At 44.4% G+C, this 16,613-nt stretch overlaps 2 protein-coding genes across 2 annotated transcripts; one reads left to right on the top strand and one right to left on the bottom strand.

Annotated features, from left to right (window-relative positions):
- The first annotated feature begins 19 nt into the window (after positions 1–19).
- Positions 20–4,720, top strand: fgl1b (fibrinogen like 1B). The gene is made up of 9 exons (XM_079508591.1): positions 20–143; positions 260–357; positions 531–768; positions 1,015–1,174; positions 1,365–1,462; positions 1,649–1,737; positions 2,130–2,255; positions 2,984–3,048; positions 3,477–4,720. Exons 2-9 carry the CDS (start codon positions 295–297, stop codon positions 3,655–3,657), a joined length of 1,020 nt encoding a protein of 339 aa, XP_079364717.1. The 5' UTR covers positions 20–143; positions 260–294; the 3' UTR covers positions 3,658–4,720.
- A 2,096-nt stretch (positions 4,721–6,816) lies between these two features.
- Positions 6,817–15,968, bottom strand: thsd1 (thrombospondin, type I, domain containing 1). The gene is made up of 8 exons (XM_079507754.1): positions 15,820–15,968; positions 13,285–13,405; positions 11,734–12,128; positions 10,290–10,950; positions 9,307–9,468; positions 8,673–9,078; positions 7,958–8,528; positions 6,817–7,658 (listed from the first exon to the last, which is right to left on the bottom strand). The coding sequence occupies exons 2-8, from the start codon at positions 13,337–13,339 to the stop codon at positions 7,002–7,004; spliced, it is 2,907 nt and encodes a 968-aa protein (XP_079363880.1). The 5' UTR covers positions 13,340–13,405; positions 15,820–15,968; the 3' UTR covers positions 6,817–7,001.
- Positions 15,969–16,613: the final 645 nt, after the last annotated feature.

The raw sequence follows: 16,613 nt of genomic DNA, 5'->3' as shown, positions 1-16,613 counted from the left end.
GAGTTCAGCGTGTGATGAGGTCAATTGACTGGGTTTAATGTGGACCATGCAGAACCTGCCCAACCTATAAATAATACTGAAAATAAGAACACACTGTGACAGAAACACCTGGAGAAAATGGAAAGAAGACTTATGGAATAAAGGTAGGCAGCCTGCGTGAGAATGTATTTGCCTTTTTCTCCTTTCAATACTAATACAATTGTCAATGTTTTTATTTGATTCATAAACAACTTTTAAATATATTTTTCGTAATTTTCAGACTGATGTTGTGCAAGAGACTAATTCGTAACCGTCATGTCAGTCCTGTTTCTGCTTGCCCTTGTGTGCTCAACTGCCTCTACACCCCTACAGCCCTCGGTATGTGGAGATTGTGGACCTACTAATGTTTTTATTTTATTTTGCGTTATCCTGTTTGTAAAATGTAAAGTATAGTTTATCATCATTGTGTAAAGTTGATAGACTAACTGATAAACAGTTAATCTGTTATAATAATATAACCATATATTATTATAACTTTTTTTTAATTCTAGGACTGTGACCTTGCAGATATTAAACGCAGCATTCATAAACTGGAAAACAAACTCCTGATTGGGTCATGGCAGATTGAACATCTGCAAACACACAAATACTTCCTCCCCCTTCGGCTTGGCAATGACCCGGACTCGGACTCAAGCCAAGATTCTGGCCCCGCCAGCAATGTCACTGGTGATGACAAAGCTGGGCTGGTGACCCTTCCACCTGCAGGAAACATAGTTGTCTATGACAAAGGTGAGAATGTCAGAGTGACATTTCAACTCTCTTTCAATATGCACAATAGGGCCCTCTTGCAACCTCACAATGTGTCGATGTAGATCGGCTATTTTCAGAATGTTAAAATGTCAAAATAGTAAAATAAATCCTAAAAAGTTAAGTCATAAGGTGTAAGGCGGCGCACAAGATACTGTAGGGGTAGTCCTATAATCTGGATTATTTGTGTATGTTTTTCAGTCTATACTTAAAATAAAATCTTTCTAGATTGTTCTGAGCTGTACGACCGAGTGAGACCACAGAGTGGTTTCTACCGGATCAGGCCCAGAGTGAACCATGAGCCGTTTTTGGTTTACTGTGACATGGAGGATGGGGGAGGCTGGACTGTGTTTCAGAGACGACGCCATGGTAGAGTGGACTTTAACAGGTACATCAGTCCCACACTTCTCCTTCTCAACACAGCAAAGTGAGGTCCCATGTCTGCCTCTGGACAGACAACACCTCGCCTTCTGGCCTGAGTTTGAATACAGACAAGATTACAGATTTTGATAAATGGCATGTTCTAATGTTTTTTTTTTCATGAGCCAGGTATACATAACTCTTTCTTCTAATTTTAGGGACTGGGTGGACTACAGAGATGGATTTGGTGATTTAAAACGGTGGAACGATGAGTTCTGGCTGGGGAACGAACATATTCACACTCTGCTCTCTGAAGGTTCCTTTCTTCTTGGCAATTTTTCTTCAGATTGTCCTTGTTTTCTTTGTAATATAAACTGTTTACATTACTTCTCAATCCTCTTGAATGGTGAGTGGAACTGGTGTTGAAGTGCACCAACAATACAGGTTGGAGAATGTATGGTCTACCGTCTGTCTGGCATTCTGTTTGCTTTTGTTGTTGAAGGTAAGAACCTTTTGAAGATCGAACTGATGGACTGGAATGGTGAGAGAAATCATGCTTTTTATGAGGACTTCAGGATCTCTAATGAGGAGGTAAGACACAATTGTTTGAAGTAGAAAGTTATTTGAAAATGTGATGCCTTTTTGAAGAGAGGTCCTTAATTTGTTGAATTTATTAACCTTATTAACCTGTTGTTTTGTTATTATTGTATGATGGATGAGTCAGATAAATATATGAGAAAATGAAAGGAAGGTGTGCATTGCAAATAATATGCATTGCATTTAGTAAAACATTTCTGAAATAAATTTCAATATTGTATGTATTCAGCGTAGCAAGTGTTTAAAATGTGTACAATATCCACTTACATAGCTGTAGTAATGACTTTTAACTATAGAAGTGTCATTTCTTTTTAGATGCCGGCTGTCTCACGGCCTCCAAAGTTTCAATCTCCACCACTGTTTGATTTTGTAACCCTTCCATCCAGGATAAATACCGTCTCCGGTATGGGCAATACAGTGGCCGAGCAGGAGACGCTCTGACGGGAGGAGCGGGCATGGTGGACCAGTGGTCTGGGTGCCTTAGTGGCATGCAGTTCAGCACCAGGGACCAGGTTAGTGAGCATGGTGGACCAGTGGTCTGGGTGCCTTAGTGGCATGCAGTTCAGCACCAGGGACCAGGTTAGCGGGCATGGTGGACCAGTGGTCTGGGTGCCTTAGTGGCATGCAGTTCAGCACCAGGGACCAGGTTAGCGGGCATGGTGGACCAGTGGTCTGGGTGCCTTAGTGGCATGCAGTTCAGCACCAGGGACCAGGTTAGTGAGTGAGGAGCAGGCATGGTGGACCAGTGGTCTGGGTGCCTTAGTGGCATGCAGTTCAGCACCAGGGACCAGGTTAGTGAGTGATGAGCGGGCATGGTGGCCCAGTGGTCTGGGTGCCTTAGTGGCATGCAGTTCAGCACCAGGGACCAGGTTAGTGAGTGAGGAATATCCCCTTAGTGGCATGCAGTTCAGCACCAGGGACCAGGTTAGTGAGTGAGGAATATCCCCTTAGTGGCATGCAGTTCAGCACCAGGGACCAGGTTAGTGAGTGAGGAATATCCCCTTAGTGGCATGCAGTTCAGCACCAGGGACCAGGTTAGTGAGCATGGTGGACCAGTGGTCTGGGTGCCTTAGTGGCATGCAGTTCAGCACCAGGGACCAGGTTAGTGAGTGAGGAACCGAGTGGCTCTGTGGAACCAGCAACGAAGACTTTCAGTGAGCTCGCTGTTCTGTTAATGGTGATGTAGTTGATGATGGACCTTGTTGTTTTGTTGACTATAATGTTGTATGATAATTAACAGGATAATGACCGCTACATCCAGGGCAGCTGTGCCCAGGAGAATAAGGCTGGCTGGTGGTATAACAGGTGAGATACTTAGAATCAAGCCCATTGGCAATTGATCAATTTGTACAAATCCCTGATGGCAGTGTTGTCTTGTGTTCTATCCTGCTGTGCACCTTTTGGGAATTATATGTATCTTGGAATTCTTTGCTATCAATCAGATACTGTGCACTGTGCAGCAGTTATTTATGAATGCCTAGCTCACTGTGTGTACAATGTGACCCTACCTACAGTTACTGTGCACTGTGCAGCAGTTATCTATGAATGCCTAGCTCACTGCGTGTACAATGTGACCCTGTTATTTATGAATGCCTAGCTCACTGCGTGTACAATGTGACCCTACCTACTGTGCAGCAGTTATCTATGAATGCCTAGCTCACTGCGTGTACAATGTGACCCTGTTATCTATGAATGCCTAGCTCACTGCGTGTACAATGTGACCCTACCTACAGATGTCATGCTGCAAACCTCAACGGGAAGTTCTACCGTGGTGGAGAGTACAAGGGCGACTTGGATAATGGGGTGGTGTGGGGGACCTGGAAGGGCCTTTGGTATTCCCTCAGACACACCACAATGAAGGTGCGCCCCCTGGTGTTCTTAGACAGCATGGGAAGTGGAGCAGGAGATGACTGAAATAGTCTTATTTCTAGATCTCACGTTGAGTGTAACCCTTGCGATATGAAGCAGAGTGCATTATTATAAATCAGAGAAATGAGGACATTACATGTTATATACTGTGTATGTTTGATTTTATTTTCATTTATTTACCCCTCGTTTGCATCGCTAAATACAACCTACATAAGCTAATATAAAAATATAAATATACTTTTGTATATTGCATTTCATTGTATGCACATTCATTATAAAGTAGTAGTATGATATATGGATTGAACAATAAAACAAAAAGCATCTTGTTAACAATGCTTCCCCCTGGTGTTTGTTCAAAATATTATCGCAATTAGAAAGCTCCGTTTGGAACCTCAATATCTACACTGCTACGCTTTAGCTCCGAGATGAGGTTCCGTCCCGTGATATCCCTGCACAGGTCGAAATGGGGTCTAGCCGGCCACAAACAGTGGATTAAACCCTTTTCGCAGTGTTGTTTCCAAAAAGTAAACATATCAGAACCGAGATACAGTTGATAAACTTAAGGCCGGCACTTTTAAGTCTGGGGTGAAACAACTGCTTACAAAGCGGTTGTTTGTCAGCCAGTACCATTTTCCCTAGTTTTCCCAATGCAATCTTACGGAAGCAGTACTGCGCATGCGAACGGGGGTTGACCAGGACACATTTCTTATTTAAAGCCTGATTTAAGCAGTTGTTTCACCCCCGACTAAAACTTTTACATGCCGGCCTTTAATTTATCAACTGTATCTCGGTTCTGATATGTTTACTTTTTGGAAACAATACTGTGCAAAAGGTTTAATCCACTGTTTGTGGACGGGCTCGACGCAGCTAGAGCCCATTTCGACCTGTGCAGGGATATCACGGGACGGAACCTCATCTCGGAGCTAAAGCGTAGTAGAGTAGATATTGAGGTTCCAAACGGAGCTGTTGGAAACTGTGGCTCTACTATGCTACTATGTAGAAAGGAACCTCCAGGGTGAATCCAACACCATGTAGTAAAAAGTGGACAGATGATTTCACCTCCTAAACTATACATTCAAATTGTCTCTGAACAGTGTGTGAGCATGTATCATAAATGACACAGGAAAGAGCACGCTACCCAATAGGGGGTGCATACTTAGTTTAGACTAGTCATTGGTTAGACATGGGTTAAGGTTAGGTTTAGGTGTGCTGCCCCGTGGGAGGTTAGGGTTAGGGTGAGGGTTTGAGATAGATTGTAGTTGTAGCACCCCCACAATAGTCTTCCCTTCTGTATCATCGCTGTTGGACAAAAATGTGTGTGTGTGTGTGTGTGTGTGTGTGTGTGTGTGTGTGTGTGTGTGTGTGTGTGTGTGTGTGTGTGTGTGTGTGTGTGTGTGTGTGTCACTTTGACACACGATATTTACGGAGAAACAACAACACGGACGCGTGGCATTAGTATTTAACAAATACAGTCTTAACAAGAGCTTGTGACTAAATTAATACTGATTATCTTTATCGACGTGTAATGACAATTTTAGCTCGACAACAAATCATTCCGCAATGTCTCTCTGTACTCTTTCTAGTGTCACCAGGTAGGCCCCTGGTGTTAAAAGTGCACAAGACCTTGAATATAGCACTAACATAGTGAAAGCTATATTACTGTTGCCAAAGAAACATTTGTTGACTAGAAAAAGAAAGAAATCACATTTGTTTCAAAATGTACATGTATGTATACATATGTAACAATATCTTATCACTATATCAATATGTCGCTGTGACATATTTTCTCCCAAATAATTTCTTTGGCCTATTTTGTTGTTGTAAAGTACATTTAGGAATGTATGGCATTTCTTTATGCATAGCAAGAACAACAAATATTTAGGTGTGCCCAGAGTCTCGGTCTTGTTTCGTCATCTCTGGGTGGTAACCTAGTGCAGAGAGAGTTCCACCAAGGCACAGGAGTACAGTAACTGATATTCTTTTTAACGTTTTGATGTTGCTACATCTTTGTCAGCTTCATCTGACGAACGGTTTCTGAGCTGTAAATAATAGAGAAGTTTATCCAGTGCCTTTAATCTTTTTACTGCTGTAAAGTAGTTCCAGACATTGAATTCTCATAATGGGTGTTGATGAACCACATGATTACGTCATGGCAAGAGAGGGACGTAACGGTCTGGTGGTGTAAAGATGCTTTTTGTGACACTAATTTACTACACTATACAGTGACTGATATTTAAACAATTTAATTGTATATTTTAGCAACAGAAACATGGTTAATAAATATACAAATAAACATTTTAAAATGTTAAAAGGTGCAAAGAGGATGTAATGTTTTACAGTTGCTTTATTGTACATTACAGTAGAAAAAATCTTACCAATAAAGAGACTAAAAAGTGTTTTGCATACACAGTATGTTTTGACTTTTGAGGCTTTTGAGGCTGCTAGAAGTTTTCTTTATAACTAAATGTAGCCCACTTGGCACATCGGGTATAAAAATGAAAATAATTATAGGTTCTTGTTTTAATTCAATTTGGATTTATTTTGTGAAACTATGGAACTTATACGTCTAAAATGATTTATCAAAGGACAAAATGCCCAGCCAAAATCAACATTTCACCTGGGGTGCCTCCCCATAGGGCTCGATCTCACAAAATCCCAACCCAATCCCATATGAACCCCAAGGATGTGTATGGCGCCGTACACACTATTAAAACAAAATGGCTCTCTCTGTTTTGAAGCAGAGCTGCTCTGTGAAACCCTGCAGGGACTGCAGATGAATCTGGGCCTTTCTCGGCCCCACCTCTCTCCCTGTGTTGTAGGATCCAAGATGGCCGCAGCACCAGGAGGGGGTGGCCTTACTGGGCTGCGTTCACAAATTCAAGACACCTGTCTTGCGTTTGTCTTGTGTCTGTGTTTAATGGCCACTCCAATGCATTTCCAATGGAACCCCATATGGTTTGACCAAACATTTTGTTTGATGGGGGAGGGTGGCAGAACACATCCATCAAAGCTGCGTTCAGACACAAGTCAGGTGTCAGACACAAGGCAAGTGTCTTGAATGCAGCCCAGTAAGGTCATATGTGGACCCCGCCCGCTCACCTCTGCCCCACCCCCTACTGGTGCTGCGGCCATCTTGGATCCTAAAACACAGGGAGAGAGGTGGGGCCGAGAAAGGCCCTTCGATTTTGTTTCATTAGTGTGTCAGGCGCCTAAGCATGTGTACTGCACATTGTGTGTTATATGTATTATAGGCTTGTGGTTGTTTGAGAGCATAAGAAAGATACTTACAGTATTATGTTCCTCCACACACAGGAACTACCAACAGCTTGACCTTCTCAAATCATTTTCATAATGTCTCTACATTTAAATAGTGTTGTTTCTAGTCGTCCTCACCCACTATAGGAAAGGTCCAGGTCCATCATCTTTTGCTCAGCCTCACTCAGCCCATAGGGGGAGCCACCACTGCTGCTGTAGTCCATAGAGTGGCAGCGTCCTTTCCTCTTCTCCGGGGACGCTATGCTGAAAGTAGAGCTGCGCTGGCGCCCCATGTGGCTGGGGGCAGCAGCGCAGGACTGGGCCTCCTTCAATTTACGGGCCAGGATGTTCCTTTGGATGGGAGACGGGCCGCGGCGACTCCAGTTCTGCTCGGCCCGCTCTGTGCGATCCAAACCCAGGAGGCGGTCCACACCAGGGGGGCCACCAATCCCCGAGGTCCCCCCAGCTCCGGCCCCACCACTATCACCACCACCTCTATTCCCACCACTCTTTCGCCTTGCTCGTTCCCCAGTTCCATTGAGTATTGATTTAGTGTGCAGATCAGGCACAGAGACCGCTGCAGTGCTTGTCCCCATGTGTTTGACTTGGCTGTTGATGCATGGCCCAGCCATATCCACCCATGGTTTTCGCAGCTCATTTCCATTGGGTCTGGATTTGGTGCTGGGCCACTCCGACACACCTTGCTCTGGAATGGGGTAGGAGGGGAAGTGGGCATTCTCCCTGATTCCTTTGGTCCTACAACTTCCCTCGGGGAGCGTCCGGGAAGCCACCTGGAGAGGACAAGGTGAACAGATGTATAGGTCAGTAGTTTACAGACATGCTGAATTACATATTACCAAGTAATGCCACATACTATGTAGGTGGCAAAGGTAAGGTCATTGGTTGAACTTGTGTATAACCTTGGGCTGTAAGCTACTACCTGCCCTGGGCATGATATGAGTCAAAATATTGATATTGAGCAGATTCCATTGACAGTGAATGCAAATGCCACTTATGGTTCCTCAGTCACAGAAGCAACAGATGACGTATAACCCAAGGTTCATTATCGCTTTAAGTTTGAATAGCTAACCTGGGTCATGCTCCTCTCTCTGAACTGTCTGGAGGTGGCAGAGAGCGGTGGCTGATGTTTGGGGTCATTGAAACTAAAACTAGAAGCCCGGCGAAAATTCTGATTCCCCCGATGGGGGTTTCCAATTCCTGTCTCACTTCTCCCTCCCCTAAGTCCTCCGAACCTCTCCACCATTTCCACCCAGTCAGCCGTGCGTTCATGTCGTTTTGAGCTCCCCCCAGGCCCAAAACCAGGAACATTGGGCACTAGGACAAGCTCCACCCTGGGACTCAACCTGTCCGGCGTAGACCTAGAAGTCACCATCAGCGTCCTGGGTTCGGGGAACGGTGCGTTGATACGGAAGGGACTGAGATTTGCCTCCTCCTGGAGGTCCAGTGGGACGGAGGTGCTGGCGGACAGCGCGGATGCAGAGAACGCTATTGGGGTGGTAGGGGCAGGGGAGTGGGCAGGGGAAGCCGAGGCCTCCAGCAGGGTGTCATTGACGGGGCTGGAGGAGACGTGGTACAGCTGGGTTGCCTCCTTCAAACCTTGCTTCTTCATTTCCTTCAGCTGCTGCTGAGCCAGGCGGTACCTGGGGAGAGGTTTACCAAAAGACCGTTGAGATGATGTTACAAATGCCATCCATGTGCTAAACACAAAATTGTTTGTGTTAAAGTGTACTTTTCTGCACAGTGTGTTATATATGTGTACAATACAGCCAAGATTCTATACCAACCCAAAGATAGGTGGAAGCAGTTTCTGCCCAGAGGGAGAAAGCCTCTCTGGATCCTGGGGCAGAGCTACAACCAGAGGCTGTGAAAGAGGCTGACACGCAAGGGACAGCCTCTCTTTCTCCAGCCCGCCTTGTTGTCCCTGGCTGTCTGACAGACTGGGCCTTTGGAGGCTGTGCCCGCAGATGGATGCCTCATCAGAAAGCTTGCGTCCTCCGGGGGAATGCATGGATCCTCGCCGCACAGAGCTGCATGGTGGGGTTTGGCAGACCTTTCTCCATACAGTGACCAGGATGGTAGCCAGAATCACGGCCAGACACAGGGAGATCCCAATCACTGCCACCAGGTTACCTCCTAGCAGAAAACCACCGACAGCCACGGGGGGCAAGGATGGGGAAGGATGGGGCAAAACTGAGGGTAGGAAGACAGACAATCGTGTAAAAAGCTCTGTTTCAAAATAATAGCCTAATTAATCTCTTCTTTGTTAAAGCTGGCACACACATCAAATCTGTATAGAATAGACTAAATGGAAATGGCAAAAATAACCGAATTAAAATCTCACAATAGGATGTAAATTGGATATGGGGAAAAAGAAAACAACAAAGAATGACAGTAAAGAAAATAAGTTGAGCCACTGACCCGCACATTCCTCCAGGGAGCATAGAGACTGCTCCTTCACCATGCCTGTGCACTGCAGCCCTCCAGCACCAGAGGGCAGCAGACACTCGCGGACTCGCTCTCTCACCCCCTCTCCACAGCTCACACTGCACACACTCCAGGGCAGCCAGGGGCCCCATGACTCTGTAGTCAGATTGATAACCAATCAAACTGAGGATTATTTAGTAACTAACTGAAAGCCACTAAAGATGGCCGAAGACAGTTGCAAGTGAAGAAACTTTGTTGCTGCCCTACGCGCCAGCCGGCGTAATGGAGATAAGTAACTGACTGTCACACAGAGGCGTATCTACAATAAGGCGAGGGCAGGCGTCCGCCTGTCCAAATCCATTTATGGCCTGGCCAAAATCCATACAATGAGAAAAAAAGAGGACTAAAACAAGACCTGAGAACTATTAATGGACAGCTGATTGGACGTTGCGGTAGAGCACGACCCTCAATCACCCATTGGAATGTAAATGCATGCCTTTCAGCCTTTGTATACTACTCGTCTGGCAGGTATATCTCTTTGAAAACCTTTAGTGCTACGATTGTGCGCGGGGAGACGACAATTAAAACATCTTGTCTGCCCAAAACATAATTCCTGGATACGCCACTGCTGTCACACTAAAGGTAACAGTGCCTTTTGTAGTCGTAGCTCCCACTCTGTGGAATGGTCTAAAGTAAACTTAAAGCCCAAACCGCACCTGTAGGGACTCCTTGGGACAAAACCGTTTGAAGGTCAACCACACCAATGTAACTCATTGCAACTCAATGAGTTGCATTGGTGTGGTTGACCTTAAATACAGTCTTGTCCCGACCCGACCCTTTGGTGTGGTTTGGGCTTAACACAGGCATTAAGAAAAGCAGTCGGTTGATTCCTTCAAAAAGCTGCTGAAATACACCCGTTTCATTGCTAATACAGATGTCGTCATAAAGACAATAATGGCCAATATGCTGAATCTCACCTGTGCTTCTGTGAACCACCAGGCAGGTCTGTGCTGGGCTCGGAGAGCGGCTGAAGTTAAACACAAACCGAAAGCAGTACTTATTCCTTCCTGGGTAGAACACAGAGCAGTTAAACTCTGTCTCGTTTTCCCCCTGCGTCAGCCAATTAAAAGCCAGCGGCGGAGAGGGGGGCTCCTCGGAGCCGAACCCTGCCGATGCAGTACCCCCTGCCCCCGTCCCGGACAGACCGACGACCCCCGTTGCAACCCCTCCGTCCTGATAGAGCAACACTTTCCCGTTGATGTGAGCGCACGGCGGGGTGACCAGCTTGATGGTCATCGCTCCCTCACACCCAGTCCTGTACGTGTTGGCGTTGTCCACCAGCAGCTTGTAGGAGAAGATGCGGGACAGGTAGAGCGGCCCCGAGCTCTTCACCTCCTGGGCAGTGTGCGGGGACCGCAAAGCCACTCGTATGAAGTCTTTCTCCGTGAACGGGAAGGCGCAGGGCAGCTGGACGCTTTGAGATCGGACGGCTGCGATCGGGTGGCGCGTACGGACTCGGACCTTGTCGATGCTGTTTCTGCCGATCTGGTTGTACTCCATGTAGCTGACTTCCAGGAAGAGGGCGGTGTTGGGGACGGATGAGCAGCCCTGGAAGTGTTCATTGGTGGATATCCCTACCTGGTGGGAGGAGAGAGAAGGATGGAGTTAGGGCTGGGCAGTATCCATATTATCTGTATATCCATATCATCATCATGATATGAGACTATGTTATTGTCTGGTATTTTGGATAGTCATTTCTACTACAGTACGTATGGTAACCCAGAACCTTCCATAACTTGAAAATGTCCAGAACCTGTGAAGTTCTGTGATGTTTTGTTGTTGTTGTTTAAGTTTCCATAACCAGAACCACCCCTGAAGGGGGTCACCATAACAAATACTAATCAAAAAGTGAAAATTGTTATTAAAGAGTTAATACCATCTCCTGAGCAGGGCCCAAATTAAAGAGTTAATACCATCTCCTGAGCAGGGCCCAAATTAAAGAGTTAATACCATCTCCTGAGCAGGGCCCAAATTAGGTTCTGAGAACCATATCTGAAACCGAGCCAGAGCATAGTTTTTATGGAAACAAATCCAAAAATCTATGAAATATATTTCATGGCATGACATAGTTCACTTAGTTCTTGTAGTCAATAATGATATGGCATGAGTGTTTTAATCACTTCAGCCCTATGTCATTCTTTGTGCAACTCTCCACTGCAAACCTCTCACCATTTTATCATTTAACGGCACAACTATTAAAATGTTTCCTTGCATCCAGAGCCGTTCACACCAAGTGCTGGATGTTCAGTTCAATGCATTGTATATGGTCTGCAATCAGTAGAAGCAGTAACATCAAATGCTTTAGCGATCAGACAGTGTTCCTCATAGCAACACTGTAAAAAGTATAATGCAATGTCTTACTTGGAAAGATCCTGAGTGGTTTCCAGCCCTCTCCACTGCTATGTGAAAAGTGGGCCACTGCACCAGCAGTTCAGGACTCCACCAGTAGGTGGTGGTGTCCTCGCTACTGTCCCCTGACCCATTAACACGAGCGGTTGTGGCTATGCTGGTCCACCTCAGATGGAATCGGAATGTTCCGGCGTACAGGAAGCAGGAGCAGTTGAGCTCTACCCTCCCCTCCGATTGGTTTTCAGGGAGGGTTCTGGTCAGCAGCGTGGTGTTGGTTTCCGTGTCGACCAGAGAGAGGATGACATTGTGGACGTCTGTGGCGTTGCGCTCTGTGCTGTAGTCCACAAACACACTGGCGTTACTGAGGGCAACGTGGAGGGAGGGCCACAGGCTGAGCCCTGCCATGGCTGCATGGACATAAGGGAGGAGGGCACAGGCACACAATCAGACACATTTCAGGGCTACGGTAGTTATCAAACTTTTACATTTCAAGGACCCCCAGTTTGGTATGCATTAGGCCAGTCAGACCCCCATAACGCCTGAGAGGGTACAGATGGAACCAAAGTATGGACCCACTCTAAGAGTTAACTATCAATACTTTATTAACCACTGCATTGTGGCACAAAGGTCAAGTTTATTTTGTCCAAACTGGGCAATTTGTACTATAGCAGATTTATGAAAAGTAAAAAGAAGCATAGAACAAAAACGATACCCACAAGATCCAGATCAAATGGAACCAATTGTACCTGTAAGGGTCCATTTGGTTCCATTTGTACACTCTTGGAGTTAAAGACCCATTAGGGTCCATTTACCCAGACCCAACATTGAGAACCATTTTGATTTGATTTGATTTATGATTTATTTGACTTATTTCCACTGAGGTCCTCTCACACTGAATGGAACAATACTTTAAAATACAGTGTGTTATTCACTACACACAGTTTAGATTGATCCAATTACGGAAATCTTAGAGCTTGACTCACACTGCTCATTTTATATCGTCTGAGGTTGTTCTGTGCTTTAAGGATTGTGTTCGCTTTGATAAAACATCATAATAGGCAGTATACACCCTATCAAGGCTATTTGTTTTCCTGTTTCTCTTTACTAAGTACTGCGGGCCTATACGTGATTGTATCAATGCAGTGTCACGCATTGCTTTAAACCATTGTTCGGAGTAAATACTGTTGTGTTACTCACATCCTAACAAAGCAAAGGAGGGTGTAGGCACAGGAAAAGACTGACCCGCCATTTACCTCCACCCCCCCACCCCCTTTCCATTTATAGCTGAACTTTTCTCACCAATTTGAGTTTGTAATGCAGGTGCATCTACAGTATTTTTAGATATTGCTACGCCTTTACTCCATCCCTAAGTTTTCTTTTTTTTGCATTACAACACATTACATTACAACACAAGTTTCAATTGACAGACAAGAAAAGACACTTAGATTTCATAGTAATCATACAAGAGAAGTTTAAATTGATCTAATTTTAGGGAACACACACACACACGTGTGTGTGTGTTTATTTGAAATTTTCAGGTAACGTAAGGAGGTCGGCACTCACCATATCCTGTGAGTAACAGCAGGAATGGCAGCAGTGAGACAGAACCCTGTGGCATCCCGATGGCGTTGCCTCTTGAGTTCTCCTACACCACATGACCCTCCTCATCCACCATCCCACAGCTCTGGGAATCAACAAGGCCACAGTGAGGATAACCAGTTTGGTTATCATGATATACGTAGCTTAAATCAGTGGTTCTCAAACATTGTCATGTCAATGAGCCCCAAATTGATATTTATTTGGCCCCCGTATTAAAATATTTTTTCCCAGGGGCCCCAATTAGAGAACAGTTGAGTTATTATACATTTTTGAGGGGTGCTATGCCCAGAGTACTCTAGTAAGAGAGTGGCGACACGCTTTGATCGCGCCGCAAAGCGGGGTGCTATGGGCTATATTCCAAACATTGGAACTATCCCATTGAGATAGAATGAGCACTTCCACATCCCATGGTTACAATGGGAGTCAACACTAGTGTCGCCACTCTCTTACTATATTACCCTGGCTATGCCCAGCTTTCCGGGTTTGTCTAAACACAAACATTGAAGATAAAAGTGAAGATGGAAAAGTGAGGACGCAAATTGTGATTGGCGAGAATGAGATGATGCATATGATGATATGTACCCCTCACTTCACACGGGTGTGATTTTTATTAAAACATTTGGGGAAAATCTTGAAAGATTGGGTCACAACCCAATCTTTCAAGATTTTTCCCAAATATTAAAAAAAAATCACACTTGTGTGAAGTGAGGGGTGCTCTTATCATACATCAGCCAATCAAATCATCACATTCCGTGCTACAGACACACACAAAGCTGTGCATAGGTCAAAAATAGCAGATCTACAAGCTCACGTCACGTGTCACATTGCAATGCTGTGAGCTTGTACGTAGATCGGCTATTTTTGAATAGCCTAAATATGAAATAGGGTTAATGTAGTTAAACTGATTTGGATGCTGTGCTAGCAAATTGTACTGGGGTCCCCTGGAAACCCCCCCAATGACTCCTGGGTGTCCCCGGACAACACTTTAGAACCACTGGCTAAAATATTGTGTTTTCACGGTCTTAAAGGCTGCATTACGTTCACGTTACTGATGGTAATTTCTAATGTAATGTGACAGGCTCATTTGATTGTCATTATCGCCCATGCCAATAGCTGACGCTTGTCTAAAGTGACATACGGTGATGATGAAGCAGGTGACCTGTGACCTTTATAATGGCCGTCTCAACACAATGTTGGCTACATAGCAAATTACAAGCATAGCAAGTGTGCATTCTTTTATATACCACATGAGCCACAGGACAGCTAGAATTGTGTTATCCACAGCGGTGTCTTCTTCTGCCTTTGTCTTTGCTACTGTATACAGTAGGTTCAGAAGTGCACACAAGTGCAACAGAAGGTCTTCCACCCACCCATCACAAAATATATGACCATTGAATGCTCAGGATGTTGCCAAAACACAATGGAAATGTTTTCCGTCATTGTGTTTTTTCCATCCATGCATGCAGTGCTCGTATCAGAAACAATATGCTGCAAGAATAACTTCAAGGCTTGCTTGCTGTCAGCCACACTGACTTATTCTTTGTTTTGGAAGATTAATTAATCGAAATACTCTATATGAACATAGACCACACTTGGGATGATTCAGCTCTCCCAGCTATTTAATTTGCAAATTCAAATTAAATACAAAAACATACAGGCTATAATGGCCAAATATTTCTGCCAAACGATAGTTTTGTGGATTTCCTTGGGACGCATGTTACGTAGCCTCAAATCCTCTGTTATCCCCAGACAGTAACTGATCCAAATAGATCCATATAGCCTTAAGGGTCCAACTGTAATGGGACATTTTTCCACTCTCAGTGAATCAGTGTTAAATGAACATTGACATTTATGACTGTGTCACTGTGTGTGTACACCACGAGAAAGTTCACTACAGAAGTGAGTGAGTGAGCACATAAACTAAATGCATAAAGTATACCAGAAAGGAAACATTTGCCCTGTTTTCTCATTTTTCTTAGTCATCATTCAAAGTTGAGCATGGAGGAGGTGGGTTTAATTTTCACATTTTACAACTTCATAATAATTGACATACCCAGTCTGTGGGATATCCAGCCTATAGACTGGCTCAAATAGAATCAATTGTCTTTATTAAGTTACAGAAGGCAGCTCTATATGTTTCCATCCTTGTCAGAAACTATCTCGAAGATGTTCTTGGTGACTTGATAGAAAACCAAAATCAGTGATGGAACATCTGGCTTTAATCAAAAATCATGAATTAACACACTGGAGGGTGTATAGGCTGAATGGGGTGACACCATGACACCATGCACGCAACTGCTTATTTATAACGTACGTATCACGTCTCTTATGTTATGTCTTAAATCTATTAAGTTTATCCCATGCTTTTGTCAGGAAACATCTGCCCTACGCTCAAGTTGTACTATACAGAGAGACTATACAGTTGACACCCCTTTCTCACCGGGTAGCTAATTATCTTTAGCCTTACAAAGCTGAAAAAAGAATAGTGAGTCTACTTACATTTCCTCTAGTGTCAGCGCAACATTATTCCGCTCGACTTTTCCCATCTACTGTTATCATAGCGAATAAGGATTAAGGAATACTAAGGATTGATTAAACGCATGAATGCATTGCGATCTATCTCAGAGTGATCAAGCTTACTGCGGGGCAGCAATATGACAGAGCTCGACGCGTATGTCGGAGGAGCGCCTGTGGTTAAAGAGAGCGTGTGAGAGAGACATGAACGCGCATTCTGAGGATACGCTGTCTTGACCACCAATTACATGGCTTATTGAGCTAAATTTGAAGCGGCATGCAGCATTGTCTGATGTATGCTAGATGTCTGCCAGAAATTTCAAATATATGGACGTAAAGGAACATTTGATTCAAAGTAGCTAAGTGGAAGATTTAATCAAGATAAGCAAATCCCAAAATGGACTTTGGCATAAAACCTGAATGGGCATGATGACAGTTTGAGTGTCAACAAAAATAAAGAAGCTGGAAAAACAAAGTAAAGCCAAATCAAACAGCAAACCAAAACTGACCCGGGGGCACGTTATGGGCAATACAAACAGTGCATTATAAGGCAGTGAATCACTGAGGAGCGTCGGGATTTATCTTTACAGAGAAGCAATAACACACGGGGTCATCATAAGGTTAATGCACAGGTGCCTGTTGTTGTTGCCTGGGGGGAGAAACTGACTAGAGAAACACGTGAGGCAAGATGGATGTGAGTTAGTATTTCATGCTAAATGACAAAGCAAAAATTTCAGTCACTTATTTGTATGACAGGATGTTTCAAAGTTACATTGATT

The sequence above is a fragment of the Electrona antarctica genome, assembly GCF_951216825.1.
Source record: "Electrona antarctica genome assembly, chromosome: 8".
Lineage (NCBI taxonomy): Eukaryota > Metazoa > Chordata > Actinopteri > Myctophiformes > Myctophidae > Electrona > Electrona antarctica.
This window is presented reverse-complemented; position numbering and strand designations above follow the sequence as displayed.

Bases quoted from the DNA above. Each gene is read 5' to 3' on its own strand.
- fgl1b (XM_079508591.1), top strand. From the start codon at position 295: ATGTCAGTCCTGTTTCTGCTTGCCCTTGTGTGCTCAACTGCCTCTACA. The intron at 1,463-1,648 runs GTTCCTTTCTTC...TTGTTGTTGAAG, and splicing joins TCACACTCTGCTCTCTGAAG to GTAAGAACCTTTTGAAGATC. The intron at 3,049-3,476 runs GTGAGATACTTA...CCCTACCTACAG, and splicing joins GCTGGCTGGTGGTATAACAG to ATGTCATGCTGCAAACCTCA.
- thsd1 (XM_079507754.1), bottom strand. From the start codon at position 13,339: ATGCCACAGGGTTCTGTCTCACTGCTGCCATTCCTGCTGTTACTCACA. The intron at 10,951-11,733 runs GTAAGACATTGC...TCCTCCCACCAG, and splicing joins ACCACTCAGGATCTTTCCAA to GTAGGGATATCCACCAATGA. The intron at 9,079-9,306 runs GTCAGTGGCTCA...TCCTACCCTCAG, and splicing joins CTCCCTGGAGGAATGTGCGG to TTTTGCCCCATCCTTCCCCA.